The 20,280-nt window shown below is 43.4% G+C and overlaps 1 protein-coding gene across 19 annotated transcripts in view; it reads left to right on the top strand.

Moving 5' to 3' along the window:
• The window catches only part of PKHD1 (PKHD1 ciliary IPT domain containing fibrocystin/polyductin), a 476,353-nt gene that overhangs the window by 14,870 nt on the left and 441,203 nt on the right, over positions 1–20,280 (top strand). For all 19 annotated transcript variants that reach the window (XM_082346239.1, XM_082346233.1, XM_082346232.1 and 16 more), the window contains 13 exons: positions 715–772; positions 4,098–4,176; positions 6,334–6,408; positions 7,392–7,456; positions 8,741–8,780; positions 9,636–9,706; positions 11,029–11,130; positions 11,931–12,026; positions 15,285–15,426; positions 17,379–17,493; positions 18,489–18,767; positions 19,861–19,950; positions 20,176–20,266. In XM_082346239.1, the coding sequence (XP_082202365.1) occupies positions 715–772; positions 4,098–4,176; positions 6,334–6,408; positions 7,392–7,456; positions 8,741–8,780; positions 9,636–9,706; positions 11,029–11,130; positions 11,931–12,026; positions 15,285–15,426; positions 17,379–17,493; positions 18,489–18,767; positions 19,861–19,950; positions 20,176–20,266 (1,303 nt within the window). The remainder of the gene's footprint in view (positions 1–714; positions 773–4,097; positions 4,177–6,333; positions 6,409–7,391; positions 7,457–8,740; positions 8,781–9,635; positions 9,707–11,028; positions 11,131–11,930; positions 12,027–15,284; positions 15,427–17,378; positions 17,494–18,488; positions 18,768–19,860; positions 19,951–20,175; positions 20,267–20,280) is intronic.

Genomic DNA, 20,280 nt, shown 5'->3' with positions numbered 1-20,280 from the left:
TGTGCTTCAGGGGGTGAGGGCATCCCAGGATGACTTGAGTGCCAGGACCAGGCTTCTCCAGGCTCCTGCCTCTCCAAACAATGCTGGTTTTCTCTTTGGAGAGTAATGTTGCTTTTCATTCCTTGCATTCTTTGAATCATTTTCCTCCCAACAGGCACCTTCCATTTTCCCAAACAAACTTCCCTTGCGTATCTCTCCAACTTCCAATTTTTTGTAGCTTGCTAATCCCTACCAAGGTGCTGGCTGATAATAATTTAATTTGCAATCCTTTTTATCTAAATAAGCAAACTATTGTCTAGAAAAATTAAAAAAAACCTTCAAGACCCCAAGATATCAAGTTGCAATAATGGAATTAAAAGGTTGGTATTTTAAAGCATGGCCTGCCTACCTTTCCTTTGGTAAAACATGTTCCTGGTATGGCAGGTGGGCAAGTAGAAACAGACTTGCCCAGGTGTGAGTGATATGGTGCAGGGAAGACATATGACCTTGATCAGATTCCCTTGACCTCATCTATGGAAGAACTATAACAATGTCTGTTATCTCTGCTTCACAGAAATATCGTGAAGATGAAAGGAGATAGATGTAAGGTGATTTGAGGAAATGCAACCACTTGCTGCCTTAGATGAATGCTCTGTGAGGAATGACTTAGGCTTCTTGTGTATGTGACTGTGATGTTCTAATGAAATGCTCACTGTGATAACATTTTCTAAACAGTTTTCCAGGGCACAGACACCCATTGTTTACCAAGTTAATCCACCAAGTGGAGTTCCAGGTAAGAAATCTCCTATTAAGATAGCAATAAATATAAATCCCTTTGCTGAAGCTTATTGCAAACTCTTCTACCCAGGTGGATGGTTTCTATAAATAGGAAATTTTAACTGCTTCTCTGATGCTGTTTTGAAAATAAGCGTCAATCTCTGGTTTATTTTTAACCTGGTTTGGTTTCACCTCTGGGCAATTTGCTCTATTACTTCACTGATAACCAAAAGAATCTTAACATGAAAAGAAAAAGAGGCCAGCAAAATCAAACCAGGTGTTGCTGGAGAATGGAGAATATAGACATCATCGTCACTCCTAACTTTATAATCATCCACATAATAACAAACCTTTATTGACCCTTCCTGGGAGTCAGGTTCTGTTCTAAGCTTTATTATTTATGTTATCTCATTAGATCCTCACAACACCTGATGATATAGGAACTATTATTATTTCCATTTTGGAGGTGAGGAAAGGAGGTACCAAAAGGTTAAGTTATTTGCCTAAAGTCATAATGAGTGGTGCAGCTGAGATTTGAACGCAGACAGTCAGAATCCAGAGTGGGCCCATGTACCTTACATTTTATTTTGTGTTGAGCCAAGTTGGGTACCACTTGGAAGGCCATTAACCCTGGTCCTGATCCTGGGGGTTTGTTTATGAGTTAGAGAGCACACTTACATGCAGAGACTAGGAGGATAGAAGAGAAGAGAGAGAATGCTGGGAGGGTGGTTGTAAAAGAAGGAGTTGCAACTAAGAAACACTTACTTAAAACTAAGTAGTAAACAGAGCTGGGATCACATATAATTTGCTGTCTGATTCTTGACAAATTCCTACATCACTTTCAGGTTTTATTTGTTCAGGGTTTCCAGATGGTATAAGTATGGGGATACAAGTTGCTCAATTTTTACATGTGGTTGCATCTCAATGCATAAACTGATCTAGTCGTTTTGAACTGTTCAAGAATGTCAAAATGAATCTCTGAGTCACTGAAAAGTGTCTGTACTTTTGGTGTGTGTGTGTATGTGTGTGTGTATAGACACAGATGATGTATGTGTGTATTTAAATTACAACCTGAACAATATGAATTCGGCCTTGTCTTATTAAGGCCTGTTATTCACAGATCTGTTCCTTTCCATTCGTCTGAATAATCAAGACGTGATCATGTTTTATTAAAAAGAGTTGTGGTCTGTGAAAGTCACATGCCATCATTTTGTCCCCCCCTGCTCTGGTGTTGTTAGAAAACTCCTGTTCTGATGGCAGAAACCTTGTTAGGTTGAGGGTTGAGGAGGAAAGCCCGCCGTGAGAGGTGTGACATGGGGCATCAGCTGGCGCCCAGATCTGTCAAGCCCATTTCTCCCACCCAGTTTGAGTTCTGCACACTGTCTCCTCCACCTTCGGGGAGAACGATTGGTGGCTGGGCTGGTTGGAGTGGTCCCTCCGCGCAGGATCCACATGGCTGAATCTTTGAAATCACTTTCCAGACGATTAGTCTCATCTCTTTTGGGAAGCCTGCCCAGAGTAGCAGACAGGGAGATGGGGGAGGTGGCAGAGACAGGAGAGATGTTTTGTGAGCAGCTGAATTCCCATATGTGGTTAACAGTCCTCCACTGTGACGCGGAATCCCCCCTCCCCGCCCAGCACACGGTCTGGCTTAGCCATTTGTCAGCTGCTGTTTGTTGGGCTTCTTTGTTTAGAAACAAAACAAAAACTCCCAGGAATTCCTAGTTTCTATAACCTGTTATTCGTTTGTAAAATTGTGCCCATCAGTTGTAGAAATCATGCCTGTCAAAGCCAGGAAATCCATCGGTTAGCCCTAGTAAAATGAAGAATTATTTTGCTAGCTGACAACAGTAGCCGAGACCTTCAGACTCTGGGCTTCTGCCAGTTCCACAACCTTTGTCTAAGTCACTGAATTTCCTCTCTTTCTACCCGCTCTCTGGTCAAGTGTCTGCCATACTTCCTGGAAGGTTTCCACTGTTTTAGGGCCAGTCATCCAATGACTGCAGATAAAAGTCACTTCCTATTAATAAAACACATGCACAGTATGTAGGGAAGCCTTACTTCTTGCTCATGTTCTTTTGTGGCCTGAAGTGTAGCCATGAGGAGACCCAGAGTCCTCTGAATTCAGTGACCTCATGAGCCCCAAAGATGCCCTCTTCTCTTCTATTTGTGAGGTTTTGCCTCATTAACCAACAGCTCTCTTACCTCTCAGCGTTGTGATGCTGGAAGAGTACAGCCTTGATGGTTAAATTCCATAATTACTTGGAAGGCACACACTTCCACGTTGTGGGGTTGTGTGGTGAACTTTAACTTGCTCTGGTGTGTTTGCTTAAAACCTTGCTTTATGCATTTCTGCAGAACTGAATTTAGGTGTTTTTCAACTCTGGAGGAAAGCAACTCATGTAGCATCAGGTATGGGCCCCAAACTCTTTCTGAGAAGGGGCTACTCTAGATTTCTTTCCCAGATCCTCTGAGCAGAGAAGGTGGGGGTAATGCTGAGAGTTCCCCTTGGTAAAAGGGGGTTGTTGATGCCTGCACCCCCATTTTTATGAACTCAAAAGAGGCGAGTATCAAGGAAAAACTTGCTACCCAATGGGAATCCCTACACATTGCATAGAGGAGACCCAGCAGTGGAAGTCATCCATTTATCAGTGGACAAGGCAGATGCCAACTGTCTTTGGATCCCCATTTTTGCCTGATCTTTGAACATGAGCATATTTGTTGAATTAACTGCATGTGCGGTGGCCCATCCTTTAAGCCATAACTCTGTTGCTCTCTCGTGCCCTTCTTTCTGACTTCCTTCCATCTGATTCATCCATGACATTCATCTTTTGTACTCTGAGATACGGAAATAAGTTTCGTATCTTTGAATATCTATCCAGATCGTGTGATACGAGCTTCCTCTTATCATATGTGTCCAGAGGAAAGTCTCATGAAGCATGGAGCACCCCCAAAGAATATTAATTTTAATCCCATGTGGGTGGATGGTCTACACACAGCCAAGAGAGTGGAACAAGGCAGTGTGTTTAAATTGGCCCCTCCCTGCCTCCCTTCCTGGGACTGTGAAGAAGCCCTGATATTCCTTCTATGCTCCATACATACATGAATAAGTCCACAATGGCAATGATTCATTATTTTTGCCTCTTTGATATTTAATATCGATGAATGGATTATACTTGGTGATCCTTTCCTGTTGTACAGTTTATAAAAATGTATTAATATTCTGAGTCATGACCAGCTTGGCCATTTTGAGTAGAGGTAACAAAAGAGAAATACAGTTTACGTTATATATTTAGAGTGTGAGCTAAGTAGATTAATTGAAAAAAATCTTTTTCAAACAGGAAACCTTATACATGTGTATGGCTGGATTATCACCGGAAGGTTGGAAACCTTTGATTTTGATGCCGAGTACGTTCATAGGTAAGCGTGTGCTTGTTTCTGTGTTCAACTAGTTACAGATATGCTGGATTGATTCCTGAGACCAGCTTCCCCGATAACAATAAATTGTAAGCAGCTGGCACGGAATTCCTCTTTTCCTCTTTGCAGTTTACGGTCCCTCGTGAGCTGGGCTTCAACAAACTTGGTTAATGTAATTGCGACTGGTCGATTAAGTTGGTCCGTTTATTTACTGACAACTAGTCACTCTGGGCGCAGTGTGAGTTGTACTGTAATTGCATCTGTGGATTTTCTTTCTTGATTCTTCCCCTTCTCCCTCTTGTTTCTCAGGCTGAAATAAATTCTTTATAACAACGTGTGAACTCAAAAGACCACTATAACATCCTTGTTTGTTATACATTTGTGTATATAGAATTTCTGTTGGTGTGATCAGAGGAAAATGTGGAAGAGGTACTGAAAGCCATTGAGTTATTTTTAAGATTTATTTTATTGAAGTATAGTTGATTTACAATATTGTGTTAATTTCTGCTGTACAGCAAAGTGATTCTGCTAATCCCAAACTCCCAATCCTTCCCTCTCCCACCTCTCCTCCCCTTTGACAACCACAAGTCTGTTCTTTATGTCTGTGAGTCTGTTTCTGTTTCGTAGATAAGTTCGCTTGTGTCATATTTTAGATTCCACATATGAGTGACATCATATGTTATTTGTGAAAGCCATTGAGTTTTTAATGTTTTCTGGGAATGATTAGGATGCCAACATGACTTTTTTCATTGGAGACTTTTAAAGTGCAAAGTGGTACTAGTAAATCATCCTTGCCAGGGAAAGGGGAGGACAGGATGGAAAGTGTTGAAGTTGAGGTGTTTGTGGGAAGGAACTGCGGTTACTCAACATATGAAGCAATTATAGTGAGGATTTATAGGGTAGAAGGACCACAACTTCATTAGATGCTCTGTTGAGAGATGCTACATTCTGTGTCTAATATTTCCTCCACCCCTTGGACAGAATGGGGGGATCCTCATGTTCTGCTCCAAACCTTTGATTCTGTTCTAGTTGAAAAGAACGTGATTTGACAAACTTTCAGGATCTACATTTCTGGCATAAAATAATGGCCAGGGAATTCCCCAGTGGTCCAGTTGTTAGGACTCAGCACTTTCACTGCTGTGGCCCTGGTTGGATCCCTGGTTGGGGAACTAAGATCCTGTAAGCCACATGGTGAAGCCAAAAATAAAAATAAAAAAAATACAGTAAATCCCCTACATATGAACCTTCAAGTTGCGAACTTTCAAAGATGCGAACGTGCATATGGTTCCAGCAAGGAACCAGAACCTGTGCCATCAACGTCAGGCATGAGTGAACTTGCAGCTTGCCCTCCGTCTCCTATTGCTGACAATCCTTCAGCTCTACCATCTCCCACCTCCTCTCCTTCCTCCAGTCAGTAACTCTTCTTGCCTGTTAACTCGATGCCAGCCCCTGTATGCCAGCTGTTGTACTGGACTACTGTACTTTTCAAGGTACTGTACTGTAAGATTAAAAACATTTTCTTTATTTTTTGTGTTTGTTTTTTATGTATTATTTGTGTGATAAGTATTATAAAAGTATTATAGTACAGTACTATACAGCTGATTGTGTTAGTTGGGTACCTAGGCTAACTTTGTTGGATTTAAGAACAAATTGGATTTACGGATGCGCTCTTGGAAAGGAACTCGTTTGTATGTAGGGGACTTACTCTAATCAACTTGTCTTGAATGGAAATTACTCTTCCTGTGGAGGACTGAAGCCCCAAGTACATCCTTGATGATATGCCATATTCAGTACTTGGTCCCATCACAGCCTTGGTCTGGGATACAGCCTTTGCAAGGGGGAACAAAGACACAAACTCCTCCATGTCTCTGTGTGAACCCAGTGTAGCCAAGGAGGAGATGATGAAGATTTTTCAGGAAAGGGGCAGCGCTCCCTCTGTGGTGTGAAAGTGTGGGCCACAGACCAGTGTTATGCACCCTGCTCTTGGGCTGAGGGTCTGATTTAGCGTCTCCTTGGGGGACAGTCCCCAGTCACCTGCATTAATGCCCCATAAGTTCAGAGATGAATGTTCATAACAGTGTTTCCTCTGGGTTTTTCCAAGAATGTTTGTTGAGAGCATTCACTCTTGACTTGTGTCTGTTGTTTCTATTTTGTATCCAGCCCATTGATGTTGGAAGCTCAGGGAGACAAATGGGTCACTCCTTGTTCTCTTGTAAACAGACAGACAGGATGCCGGTAAGTGCCTTTCTTGCCAACATGTATGCTTTTAGGTTCTCCCACATGGGCATAACACACACACACGCACACACATAAACACACACACACATCTATTTTTAATATAAATCACCCATAACTGTTGACTGCCTCATCTTTAGACTTCCTAGAAAAGACACAGTAATTGATTCACAATGCAACTTGAAGTGGGTTCTGAAAGCTTTCTTGAAAACAAATATCTGATACTTACTAAGTGCTTACTGCACTAACGGTTTCACATTTAAGGCAGATAATAACCTTGTGAGTACATACGGTTATTAGTCTCACTTTACAGATGAGGAAACCTAGTCACAGAGAGGTTAAGTGACTTGTCCAATGTCTCACAAAGAGCAAGTGGCAGAGCACGGGTTTCAACCTGGGCCCACTAACTAGCCTCCAAAGTTCATCCTCTTAACCACTATACTGTAACGACTAGCCAGAGAGAAAACAACTAACTTTTCAATATTCAGTTATTTATTTATTACAAGGAAAATTTAGAAAATGAGTGTCTATGTGCTTGTAGTTCAGATAACCAACATTTTGTTGGATTTTCACTTCCCTCTGGACTGAGTGGATTAACCTCTATACCCTATGGCTTAGCTTTTAGGACTAGCGTTTAGTAGAGCCAAATTCTATAATATGGTTTCTTCCTGGTTTCTTACATTTGATTGCTCAGAATTGTCCTGTTTCAGTTCACATTTGCTAATAGATTTTTTTGGGGGGGGATAAGGATCTTGCTGTCCTTGTATAAAATAGATTTTGGAAAGAAAGGACCCAATGGAGATTAGGAGTAGGCAAAATTTTGTGTGTTTGACTGGTAGCATATGTATTGATGATAACTCTAGTTACAGTTTTGTTTTATTTTATTTAATTTATTTATTTTCTTTCCTGGCTAAAGAGCCAGAGCTTCTGAACTGAATTGTCTGGTAATTCTTACCTCTTACCTTTTTCGGTTCTTTCCCTAGCTATCCTATTCAGGAAGACCACGGTCTTGGGACTCTGCAGTGCCGTGTGGAAGGCAACTACATTGGTCTGTTTGAGAAGTAACAGAATTTTAAAGTCTTTCTCTGTGTTGGAAAAAAACGATTTCAAGAATTGGTTCTCCTAAAAGGGAACCCTCCTGCACTGTTGGTGGGAGTGTAAATTGGTACAGCCACTATGAAGAACAGTATGGAGGTTCCTTAAAAAACTAAAAATAGAACTACCATATGACCCAGCAATCCCACTACTAGGCATATACCCTGAGAAAACCATAATTCAAAAAGAGTCATGTACCACAATGTTCATTGCAGCACTATTTACAATAGCCAGGACATGGAAGCAACCTAAATGCCCATCAACAGACGAATGGATAAAGAAGATGTGGCACATATATACAATGGAATACAACTCAGCCATAAAAATGGACGAAATTGAGTTATTTTTAGTGAGTTGGATGGACCTAGAGTCTGTTATACAGAGTGAAGTAAGTTAGAAAGAGAAAAACAAATACCGTATGCTAACGCATGTATATGTAATCTAAAAAAGACGGTACTGGTAAACCTAGTGGCAGGGCAGGAATAAAGACACAGACGTAGAGAATGGACTTGAGGACACAGGGGTGAAGCGGAAGCTGGGACAAAGTGAGAGAGTAGCATTGACATATATACACTACCAAATGTAAAATAAATAGCTAGTGGGAAGCTGCTGCATAGCACAGGGAGATCAGCTCAATGCTTTGTGACCACCTAGAGGGGTGGGATAGGGAGGGTGGGAGGGAGGCTCAAGTGGGAGGGGATACGGGGATATATGTATACATATAGCTGATTCACTTTGTTATACAGCAGAAACTAACACAACATTGTAAAGCAATTATACTCCAATAAAGATGAAAAAAAAAAAAGAATTGGTTCTCCTGAGGATGATAATAATAACTGCCATTTGCTGAGAACTCCCTGAGAGACACTACATGAAGCAACTTAAATATAAGCTAAATTAATCCTCATGTATAAACCTGGAGGCTGGTGGAATTGTTTTTGCTTTACAGGTGAGAAAGTTGAACCTAGTAACCAGTGGAGCAGGATTTATCATGCTTGGTCTAACTCCAAGCCTGCTCTTACCTGCTCTGTGCTTCTACATTTATCCTTTTATGGTTAGAAGTCACCATCGCTGATGGTGTGAGTCTGGAACGTGTTTATTTTGGGCACTGTTAAAGAAATTAAGGTGTGGGTGGGACCTTGGTGATCGCCAGAGTCCTTGGGTTTATGGTAGCAGTGACCTGGTCCAGGCAGTTTGTGCAGGTGCCTGTATTAATGTCTGTTTCTTTTTGTTACAGGCTCCCAGAATGTTAGTTTCTCAGTATTTAACAAAGGAAAGTAAGTAACTGGGAGGAAGCAAATTTATCTTTATCTTACGCTATCTACTCTTTTGTCTTGCTTAGCTTCTTTAACCTTTTATAATGGAAAATTTTAAATGTACCCAAATAGAGTAGTGTAATAAAACCCCACATACACACTTGATTTTTTTTTTTAACCTGGGTGAATATAATTGTGTCCTATGCACTTATCCTGAAGCAATGTAAATGTTTCAGTGTGATAATGGTACAGAATTTGGGGAATTGCTTCTTAAATAATTTCATAATACTGGAAATTTAAAACAGTACAGTTCCATAAAATGCTTTGTATCATTCCAGGAAATGCCTTCTTCAAGATGGAAAGCGTCCAAATTTCATAGCGCTTTGGAGAGATCAATTAGGATTCTGGATTTCTGCTTGCCTTACCTCATGCTCTGACACTATGTACTTTGTCAGTGTTTTCCTGAAAAGGGCATTGTCTAGCTGATATTAACTTCATTGTGAAGATAGTGACACAGCCCAAAGTAGAAAGATTTGCTCTTTGTCTCTCTCTGTCGCTGTCTCTCTTTTAGGAAAGACTAAAACTAATATCTATTGAGTATCTTCCACAGGCCAGCTCCATACCAGGTCCTTTCACATTCATTATTCCATTTAACGCTAGTCACACTCTGTAAAGTAAGTATTATTATTCCCATATAATTTTCTAGATCAGAAAACAAACTTTGCCCCATTCGTATTCTCTAGTCATCAAAGGGAGCTGGTATCTGAACAGCTTTAAAGATCACTAAAGTTAGTGATCTTCCTTTCAGGCAATCAATTTAAAAAATGTAATCCCAGATGCAGTTTTCATCCAAAACACAATTTTGTCTTTTTGAAGGTCAATGGTACACAAGGATGCATGGCTGGTCAGTGCTAAGCAGGACCTTTTCTTGTACCAGACGTATTCAGGTACCATTTCCCTTCATTGTGTATTTCTCACCCCTCCCCTCACTCGGCCCTGGATCTTGAACCCTCCGTCCCTTCTTTCTGGCCATTTCTCTATGACCATTAACACCTGAAGCTGTCCCTGAAGTCATGGATGGCCCTTTGGTTTTGTATGAGAATAGGTTGCTTGTGTGAGTGTCCACTTTCGTTGCTATATTAAAAGAGGCTTGATCATAGATTTTTATACAAAGTCTAGGGATATAGACAATAAAAGAAAGGGGAGTCATCCTTGTTTTATGTTCTAAAAAAGTAACAGAAAAGAGATGGCACTGAAAAATCTAAAGCACATCTTTGCAGTTATTTTAACGTCTCATCTCTGAGCATTCATTCAACAATTTATGACTTGCTGATACAGATGCTAAGTTTGTGTATTCCTATCTGATGAGTAAATCTTCATACAAAAAAAATCTGAAAACTGGAAACTTGCATGAAATCGTGAACTCAGTCCAGTAGTAGAAAGCTGGCTACTAAATATGAGTGCTAGATTCTCAGCTTGAATACAGTCCCAGAACCACTTAAAAAATGTCTGTGAGGTTAGTTCAGATTCCAGAGGCAGCAGAGTCTACCTTTGCCAAAAGTGCAAGAAATTTCCTAAGTCATGGGGCCAATGCCATTCACTCTCTAGGTAGCCTACCTCTGTCAAAGCTGAATTTTGACCCTTGGTTTTATTTTGAAGTGGTAACCATTCATAATTAGCCTCTTTGTACCTTCAGTTTATCAGAGAACACGACTACTCATTCCCCTTGCGGGGATGAAACTTAGAACTCTCAGAGTTTGATCATAGGAGGGGGAAGGATCAGAAAAAGTTAAATTCTTGGGGATTTGTGGCATATGACAGTGTAACTCATTCTTTTGCTTAGAGCGAATTGCAGACTCATATGGGTAAATTGAGACCTTGCCTGGTGCATCCAGAGTTGATTCCTCCATAAAATGTAACCTACTGTTCTGTGATGTGTAAACAGAGTCCTTGAGGTCAGGAGACAGAGTTCCTAAGAAAGCATCATGGTACGCAGGGACTTTTGCTGATAGCATGAGTGACTGCATTTCCCATTCCTTTCAAATATTGATCCTGTATAATATATATTATTATCCATATTGTTATATGTGAATTCTTTTCTTATTATATGCACTTTTAAATGACTATTACTAGAAAAAAATTACAACTGTTGCTGGTCTTAGAAAGTTAAAGTAAGAAATAAATTATGGATAGCTTCTATGATTATATTATTATCTGGCTCACATCCTGGTTTATATTTGGAAGCTTACTTTTTTTTTCCCTCTTGCAGAAATACTATCTGTGTTTCCAGAAACTGGGAGCCTTGGGGGAAGAACAGACATCACAATTACAGGGGACTTCTTTGACAATCCTGCCCAGGTTACCATTGCAGGTAACTAAGTTGAAATGGCTGAGAAGCGTTCATAGATTTAAATGCCATAGGAGATTATGTATCTCTTACGGCCTGGAGAGGATGGGGGGAAGCAATATTTGCCTCTTCCGACTCATCATGGGACCCTGTTCTGAGATCTTTGACCTGTGTTTGAGGCTGCAGGGGTTGGGGGGTGTTTTGGTCCTGCAGCTTGGCAAACATGTAACAGAAATAGGGTGTCCTGCTTCAGACGCACTCACAACTCATGGGCAAGTCCCTCAGGTGTCCCCATCTTGGGAGGGAAGAGAAGGAAAAGCACAGCTGCGTCTTCACAAAGGTCTACTCCTTCTAAAAGGCGACCCCTCTTCCTCCCCTTAGCTCTGTCTGAATAAGTAAGAATGGGCAGGCTTTTGCTATGCAGATTCTTCTGGAATACCCCCTTAGCAAACCCTTTTGTGGAGAACATGTCTAGAACCTTTTGTTCTGCCTAGTGGGATGCTCCTCTAGTTGGTGACAGCAAGGGTGCAGGAAAATGTCCTCACACTCTCCTGTCAGTTCCTCTCCCCAGCTCAATTCATCTCCAGTGAACGACATGGCAAGGCATTTTCTTCCTGATTATTCTGAGCAGCCCCGTGTTCCACTGCTCTGCACTCCCCCTTTCTTGCCTCCTTCCACTGAGGTGACAACTTTCTCTCTACTCTCCACTTCTGGCCCTTTGCCTTGGAACAGGAGCCTGTCTACCTCAGTGTGGTCCCCTGTCCTGCCACATCTATATCTCCATTGATATTGACATCTGTATCTAATTTAAATGTTCCCCTCAGGCATCCTGTGTGATAGTAGACACGTGTCTCCCAGGAGGATTGAGTGCACCACCAGAGCTCCAGGTAAAGGTGCAAGACTCTCTGCTCCTCAGGCAGGTAAGGAAGTCTCCATGGCTGGTCTATGATATGTGGTCAGTCTCAGCTGTTTGACTGGCTGCTCAGTGAGCCCTGGGTCCTGAGTCAGAGCTTTCATTTCAGAGAGGCTCTTAGCTTTACTCAGATGCTTGGCAACACCCTGCACTCCTAGCCCCAGCCAGCAGAATGGCCAATGCGGTTCAGTGGAAACCATGATCCAGGAAGCCTAGCTGCCATCAAGATGTTGCTATAGTGACTGGTGGAAACCCCTGAGCCGCCCCTCCATCCTCTGGGTCAGTTGCCCTCCTGCCCACTATTTAAGAAGACAGAGCTTCAGACCATGTCTTCTATGTTCATAGGACAGCTTTAGACGAGGCGGAGGGTGGGGTGCAATGGGGTGCATTTAAATGTTGTTTCTTCTCCCCTGTGGAAACTGTCTGCTACTCTGAAAAGTAGAGATGTATTGTGATGGGGCCACTAGGTTACCCCTGAAGTGGGCAGAAATGGAGGGGGCAAGAGGACAGGTTCCACCTGGCCTTCTGCGTTTGTTTAAACCTTCTACTCCACGGCTGCAGATTGCAAGTGCACCGCGGGAGCACTCTTCTGGAAAGCGTTAGAACAGGAGCTCAGGCTTAGTTAGGGACGAAGGGCAGTTGGCCTGTTGGGCAGCCTGAATCACAGGCTGCCAGTTGGGAGCCCTATGTGCCCCGCAAGGGCTGTCTTCACTGTTAATCCACAGGCAGGGAGCTCATCTGAATCTCATCGGGGAGAAACCTTTCTAAAGAAAGGCCATTCAGGTGTGAAAACACATGCAAAGCTTTAGCTGGGAATTCTCCAGGTTCCCGATCTGCGGTTTTTACTCAGGGAAAGCTCCCATCCAAGGAAACAAAACTACTGTATGAAGCAAGTGATGGAGAGAAAGCGTTTCCAGAGTCAGGAAAGAGGGCGCCTGCTCTAGCTACTGGCATTGCAGTAGAGGAATTTCCTGAACACAGCTTTTCTTGATGGTTGATTCTGAAGCGCTTTTGAAATTCCTTCCATGGAAGTGTGATGGGGCGGGGCGGGCGCGCAGCTGTTAGCAGGCGAGCATTATCGCGAGACCCTTCGTGCGAGACCTTTAGTGCGAGGCAGTGAGAGGTCTGGTCCTGGCAGCGGCGGGTCTCGTGGTGGTCCGTGGGGCAGAGCGCGGTGAGAGGCGGATCTCGGCCTTCTCCCTGGGGCCCTCCAGGCCCTGTGGCCTCGGGCCGGTGGGTGAGCTGGGGGGCCCCGGGGCAGGCTGAGGGCTGTGTCCGGCAGGGCTCCAGAGCCCTCGCCTCGGCCGCGCGCTGGCCGGGCCCAGGCCTTGAGGCGGCAGCGAACCTCTCCCCTCTCCCCACCTCTGTGACCTAATGACAGTGGCAGTCTCCAGGGGTCCCAGTCTGAGGGACCCCGGGCCCCGTTTGGGCAGCCTTAGGAGCCTGAGGGCCGGCTGGGTCCTGGGCGTCTGGCTCCCTCAGTGGTGATGGCTGGGCGGGGTCTGGGGACCTGGCCCTGAGGGTGCCGCCAGCTGAGAGCTGCCTCGTCAGACGGGCTGGGTGCTGGACGAACCCTTCCGGGCAGGGTAACCAGCCCACCAAGGGGCCGCCTCCTCCTAGCCCGGGCTTGGACCTCGGAGGGAGAAGGTTGAGCCTTGGGACCTTGCCCTTTCTTGTCAGAACAGAGAATAACATTTGTTTGGTAGAGATGTACAGGAACATCGTTACTTGACCGTGACCTGACTTCAAGAACAAAGGATCTGACACCAAGTAGTTTGCAACAAATAACCGCGCCCCTCCCTCACCTTTCCTATAAAAGGGCTTTGCCGAAGGCTTTCGGGGAGTTTGGGTTTTTTTTTTTTTTAAGGCATGAGCCACCCCTCTCCTTGCATGGCCCTGCAATAAACCTTCCTCTACTCCAGACTCCGAAGTTTTGGTATTGTTTGCCCTCACTGTGTTGGGCGCACGGACTTGTGTTCCGTAACAGAAGGACAAAAGATCATGTACTGCAGTGGTTCTCAATGGCCTGCAGGGGGCACTTGTCAATGTTTGGTCCTTACACCTGGGATGGTGGTGCTACTGCCCTCTAGTGGGTAGAGGCTGGAAGTGCTGCTAAACATCCTTCAATGCACAGGACAGCCCTCACAACGGAGTTACCCAGCCCCAAATATCAATACTGCTGAGGTTAAGAAACCTCAAATAGTATGTTAAAATATGCTCTTATGTTTATGCTTATTCCTTATCTGTTTTCCCTTCTTAGGATTTAACAAGGAATAACAATAGTAGTTTAAAATAATAATAACTACCCTAGCTATCCTTTATTGAGTATTTACTGTATTTCAGGCTCTTTGTGTATATATTTAAAACTCCCTTAGTCTTTTCCCCCCCAGAATTGTCAAACTGACTTTATTTCTCTCCCCAGCTTTACTGTGATATAATTGACATATAACTCAGCTCCCTTAGTCTTTAGTGCAGTATCTCTGTTTACTATTGGCCCCATTTTGATGAAGGAGAAAACGAAGGCATGAAGCAATTTGCTCAAAGCTACACATCGACTAAGTGGCAGAGCTGGACTCTGAACGCACCCATGTGTGATTCCAGAGCTTTTACCCTCACCCCAATTAGTAGCCAATATTGATCGCACATATGCCTTTGGTCTCAGGGTTTGTTTAATATAAAACACAAATGAATAAGTACGACATCATTTAGAATGTTATGTAATAGCAGCCTGTCACGTGATTTGCTCCATGGCTACAAACTGAGGCCATGACCTGTGAAAAATTTAAGGATTGCCAAATTTCTGGGACCCAGGGTTTTAGGGAATAGAATTCCCAAGCTGAACTGAACATTAAAAGAGACTGAAGTCCAGTCCTGGCTTCACGAGCTTTCATTTGCTCTTTTATATTTTCTCGTATCCAGACACTCCCATTAAAAAGAGCTCCTTCGTCTTTTCTGGTCCTCTGAGAATATTTCCCCTTACCACTCCTTGTCAAGTCTCTCCTTCCAAGAGCTTAAATCCTACATCAAGCAGTAGTTTCCACTTTCTAGAACATTTGTATTATCTATAGAACATCTCACATGGCTACTCCATCTGTGTCTCAGTTGACTCACCTTCTAGATAGTTCCTGGATCATCTTCACTCTGTTCATAGGACAGCTTTTTTATTTTTTAGCTTTTTATTTAGGACAGTAATCTGTAGTAAAGCAGTTCCCCTGCTTGGGGGAGAAGTGCCCTCTGATGTTTATGAGGCTTACATGTCTTACAGGCAATCGAGGGCTTCTCTTTGAAGTTGGAGACACGGCTGAGGGCTTGGATCTGACAGAAGCCACCCCTGGGTACAGATGGCAGATTGTCCCTAATGCCAGCTCTCCATTTGGATTTTGGTCAAAGGAAGGGAAACCTTTCAGGTATGTTGTAGGAAAAGTGAGGGTCCATATCACAAGTGTCTCTACTGGCCTAGGTGAGGCTAGGAGACAGGTAAGTAAGCAACGAGATTTCCAGGGGAAAATTTAAAATATCTACTAATTCAACAGCAACAAAGTTTGACCACTGTTCTCAGCTGGTGTTGGTTATGCTTGTGGACCACAGGCCCTTTATGGGTACTCACTAAATTTTGATCAATAGGTAAAATTTATATTTTCTACAGCTTAGTTTGAAATCTGTTTTGGGGAGGACTATTCATCAGAACATTGAGCCGGGTAGTCTAGGAAGCTTGGTAGAGAGCAGGGCAAAACTTGCCGCAGGAACGTGGTTAAGAGGTGAAACTAATATCTGGATGATGCTAAAGAAAGACTCGAGAATTTGCCCTTTGGGCATATGAGGGAGCAGAGGCTGGGCAGCCAACAGTTCTGTGGGAACAATTATCCAGTGCCAAAGGTCAACCAGATGGCTGGTATAATAGCAGGGGAAACTCCAGTGGGCTCTGGAGACATTGTTTTATGTAGTGGTGACTGCAGTGTGATAAAGTTTTTCCTGCTTAGTTTAGTTTTGTCTTTTTAATCCCTTCAAGGATGTGGCCAAAATTTCTCAGATTTTAATGTGGGCTTAAAAATATAGAAAGTTAGAGAATTGTGGAGACACAGTGTGCTCTAAGGTGTGGATTCAGGTGACTGAATCCTTTAGGTGTGATGGATCTCTTCTCCTTTTGAAACTCTTCTCACAGAGGTTGGTCATGACTCCTGAGTGTGAATTCCAGCCAACCTGTGACCTCTTTCAAGGATTTGGCCATTTTATTGAACTTTTTCTTTCTTTCTTTTTTTCTTTTTGGCCGTGCCGCACGTATGAGGGATCTTAGTTCCCCAGTCAGGGACTGAACCCGTGCCCCCCTGCAGTGGAAGCACGGAGTCGTAACCACTGGACCACCAGGGAAGTCCCTTGGCTATTTAAAACTTCAATTCAATTATGAAATGGAAGGCTTTGTTCTCTGTTCAGGGAATTTCAGACATTGAAAAAACCAAGTAGGGAAGGAAATCTGAACAGAGTAGAGTTTCTGTTGTCTTGGAAGCCATACTAATTAGATATCTAACCACCAGTATACATGGTTTTAAAGTGGCGCTATATATATATATTTTTTTTTTGTGGCACCTAGTACTGCGTCTTTGTCATAGTTTTTGAGGCTCATCAATAATGTTCAAAGGAAAACCTTTCAGCTATATTCAGTGTGTGCAGGAGTGTCAAGGCGAGTCAGGCCACCTCAAAAGACAAAAGAACATTTGGACTGTCTGGTATGAACTGTAGGGTATGTCTCTCTAATTGCCATTTCGAGGAGCCACAAACCAGACAGTAACTCTTTCCATTCTTTCTGCCATTCGTTTCTATAAAATTCAAAATTTTTAAATGAAAAAACTGAAATATTTATTGATTGAAAAATTATGATAACGATGGACCTTTACATAGTTACTTTCAAAACTATTAACAGAAAAGATTCTTGGTATTCTTGGTATCTAGACCAAATCAGCGCAAACTCTGATTGGTGATCTCTCTTTACTTGTAATAATGGAATAATATTTACTATTGATTGAGTTCCTACCGTGCACCAGGCTCTGCACTGGCTGTGTTAGGTGAGTGATCTCAGCTAAGCCTCCAGGCAAACCTGCGCTGCGACTACGACTTTCCCAAAGATGACAGGACTGCTCAGGGAGTTGTGCCAGTGCAAAGAGATGGGCTGAGATACTGAGCCAGGCAAGCACCACAGGAAAAGCTGCATCCAGAGGGCTTTGGCCAAATACATGACACAAGAGTCAGGTGTTTCCTCCTCATTACCATAAAGACAAACAAGGTCCAAGGGCACCATTTTTTGGGTCGGTGATTCCGGACTTGGTTGCCCTCACTTCTTTCTCTGTGTTCCTCTGCTTTCCAGAGCGCGGCTCAGTGGGTTCTTTGTGGCCCCAGAGACAAATAATTACACTTTCTGGATCCAGGCTGACAACCAGGCTTCCCTGTATTTCAGTCAGTCGGAGGACCCGAGGACCAAGGTATACACCTCCATCTCGTTTTCCTTCTTCTGGTCCCCAGTCCTTAACTCCTGAAAAAAACCCAAAAAATCACAATGAAAGCTCTCATGTTCTACTGATAGTTGTAACATGCCATTAAGCAACCAGAGATTTTTAACGTTTTGTTTTTTTGTGTGTGTGAGGTTTATTTTTTTATTAAAGTTTTTTTTAAAAATTGAGATATAATTGACATGATTTTAATTGTTGAAAAAGGGCTTGGCTGAATGTGTTGGCATGTTTATTGAGGTCTTACTGTAAGCTGGGCATTATGCTACAGCTGTTATACACCTTGTTTCTAACCTTCACAGCATCTTGTGAGCTATGTCTCTTTATCTCTGTTTTCCAGATAAGGGCAACGAGGCTTAGAAGGATTGTATGGCCAATCCAGGGCCACTGGGATAATAAGAGTCATATTAAGAATTCAAACCGAGATTTGTCTGACTCCAAAACTTGCATCTTTACCACTAATTCTGGGTAGGGATGTAGTTAGTTTTATGCAGGAAATTTCTGATCAGCTTTGAAGGATAAGAAAAAGTGTTTTAACAAACAGCCTAAATTAACTAGTGCCATTGACAAAGAAACACAGTATTTCATCTCAAATGATGAATATACTTCTATGAAATTGCTTTGGTAGTTGGCTAGAGAAACATCATAGATTTTGATGCAGTCAAGTAGCATTTAGGTTTCTCAGAGGACTTCATACAACTTTACCCACAGCATCATGTAAAGCTAGGGTTTCAGGTTGTCTGTTTCAGCTCTGAACATGGACCATCCAGCCTCATCTGAATACTATGTAATTGAGAAAGAGAGAGAGAAGAACGGCTGGAGAAACATACACAGGCACAGGTCCTAACTTGTTGGAAAAGGCAGACCAGCCCCCAAATCCCTGTTAAGTAGCTGTCTAGACACTTGCTGTTTGAAAAAGAGAGACCCAGAAGCTTCATAGTGCTGGTCCTGATGTGTTGCTTGGGGTGCAGGTGAAAGTGGCCTCCATCACAGTGGGCACTGCTGGCTGGTTTGACTCCTGGGAGCAGAATGGGAGTGAAGAGACCTGGCAACAGAAGAGCCCCAAGCTGGAGCTGCTCGGGGGAGCTAGGTACTACCTGGAAGCAGAGCATCGAGGGAGAGCCCCCAGCAGCGGGCTGAGAATTGGTGTCCAGATCCATAACACCTGGCTGAATCCCGAGGTGGTCAGCACGTACCTCCGGGAGAAGCATCAGATCCAAGCCCGGGCCCAGAGACTTCCGGAAATCCAGGTCTCCGTGTCTTCCCTGTCCCATGGGGTTAGGTTCAGGGGGTGAACTCTGCAACGAATATAGTCCCGCCTAGTGGAAGGATCGCTGGCTGGGAGCCAGGAGACTTGAGCCGTGGTGATAACTCTGCTGCCAAAGAGATAGGGTATCCATCCAATAGGCTTGAGAGGCCTTTACAAAAAATGCAAAGTCTTGTTGTTGAGATGCCCTGATTTATGGACTTAGTTTCAGGCATTTAAGTTCCTGGTAAATCTTCCTTTGGAAACATATTCCCCAGAGAGGAGATAAGGTCATCCTAACACCCACACCCATGTATGCATGCCTGTGAGCGTACACATATGCGATTTCATAGCTTTTTGACCCATTCGGGTCCTATTTCCCCATATATTGTGTTTTCTAAGTCTGCTTTGTAAGGGTCAGGGCCTTTGGGTCTCTTGGTTGTGCCCCATATTTTGGTTGAACAAGTTTGGTGTGCTTTCTTTTTTTTAATTGAAATATAGTTGATTTACCGTGTTGTGTTTAGTGTACTTTTTGTTGTCCACTTTTTGGTGTACAAGGATGACTCAATATGGACTGTGCCTCTTAAAGCTTACGGTGTAATAGTAAAACATGCAGATAAAGAACCGCAGAGCAAAGGAGAAAACAAGTAATATAAGACGATAGGTGTCACCCCATTACAAGAGTGTGCCGTGCCCAGCAGGGAATGCAGTGGAAGCAAAGCAGAGGCTGAACCGCCTCTGAGAGGGTGTGACACGCATGGGGCTGCTTCTCCCTCCCAGGCCACCCCTGGGAGGGAGCTCGGTGAGAAGGGCTGAGAGCGGGCCCTTCAGTGGTGACATTTAGGTGTCACGTTCTAAAGAGAAGGAGGGGGGCAGGCATCAATGGGGAGATAGACATGTATATTCTTCCAAGAAAAGTTTTCATTACATGATGACACTTGTGTTCTCCAGATAGTTCTAGAAGATAGTGAGTTTAAAAAATTGAAATTGTAATAAAAAGGAAATAGCAAGCCAGGGAGGTGTGTCCTGTGTTTCTAGGTTGTCTCCCTGGTTCAATGAGCACATGTTCTTTAATCCCGTCCCTCTTGACTTTTCAGATGCTGATGGTGTCTGGCACAGGGAACTTCTTCCTTACCTGGGACAATGTCTCTAGCCAGCCAATCCCTGCAAATGCCACGGCCCATCAGGTGGGAACCTTCTTCACTTAAGCAGAGGTGGGGGAAGTAAAGGTGGTCTTTCTGCCCATGGTAGGAACTCCTGGTTGTTTTTCTTTCTTTCTTTTTTTGGCCACACTGTGTGGCTTGTGGGATCTTAGTTCCCCCATCAGGGATCGAACCTGGGCCCTCAGCTGTGAGAGTGCCGAGTCCTAACCACTAGACCTCCAGGGAATTCCCTGTTTTTCTTTTTAACAGATTCAAGCAGCCCTTGAGGAGTTACTTGCAGTTAAATGCAAACTGGAACCCCTTTCAGCGAACATCCTACTCCGGCTGGGATTCGAACAAGGTATGATCTCTGGT

This window comes from Balaenoptera borealis (genome assembly GCF_965194805.1).
Source record: "Balaenoptera borealis genome assembly, chromosome: 12".
NCBI lineage: Eukaryota > Metazoa > Chordata > Mammalia > Artiodactyla > Balaenopteridae > Balaenoptera > Balaenoptera borealis.
Note: the sequence above shows the minus strand (reverse complement) of the source record. Positions and strands in the feature narration are given on the sequence as shown.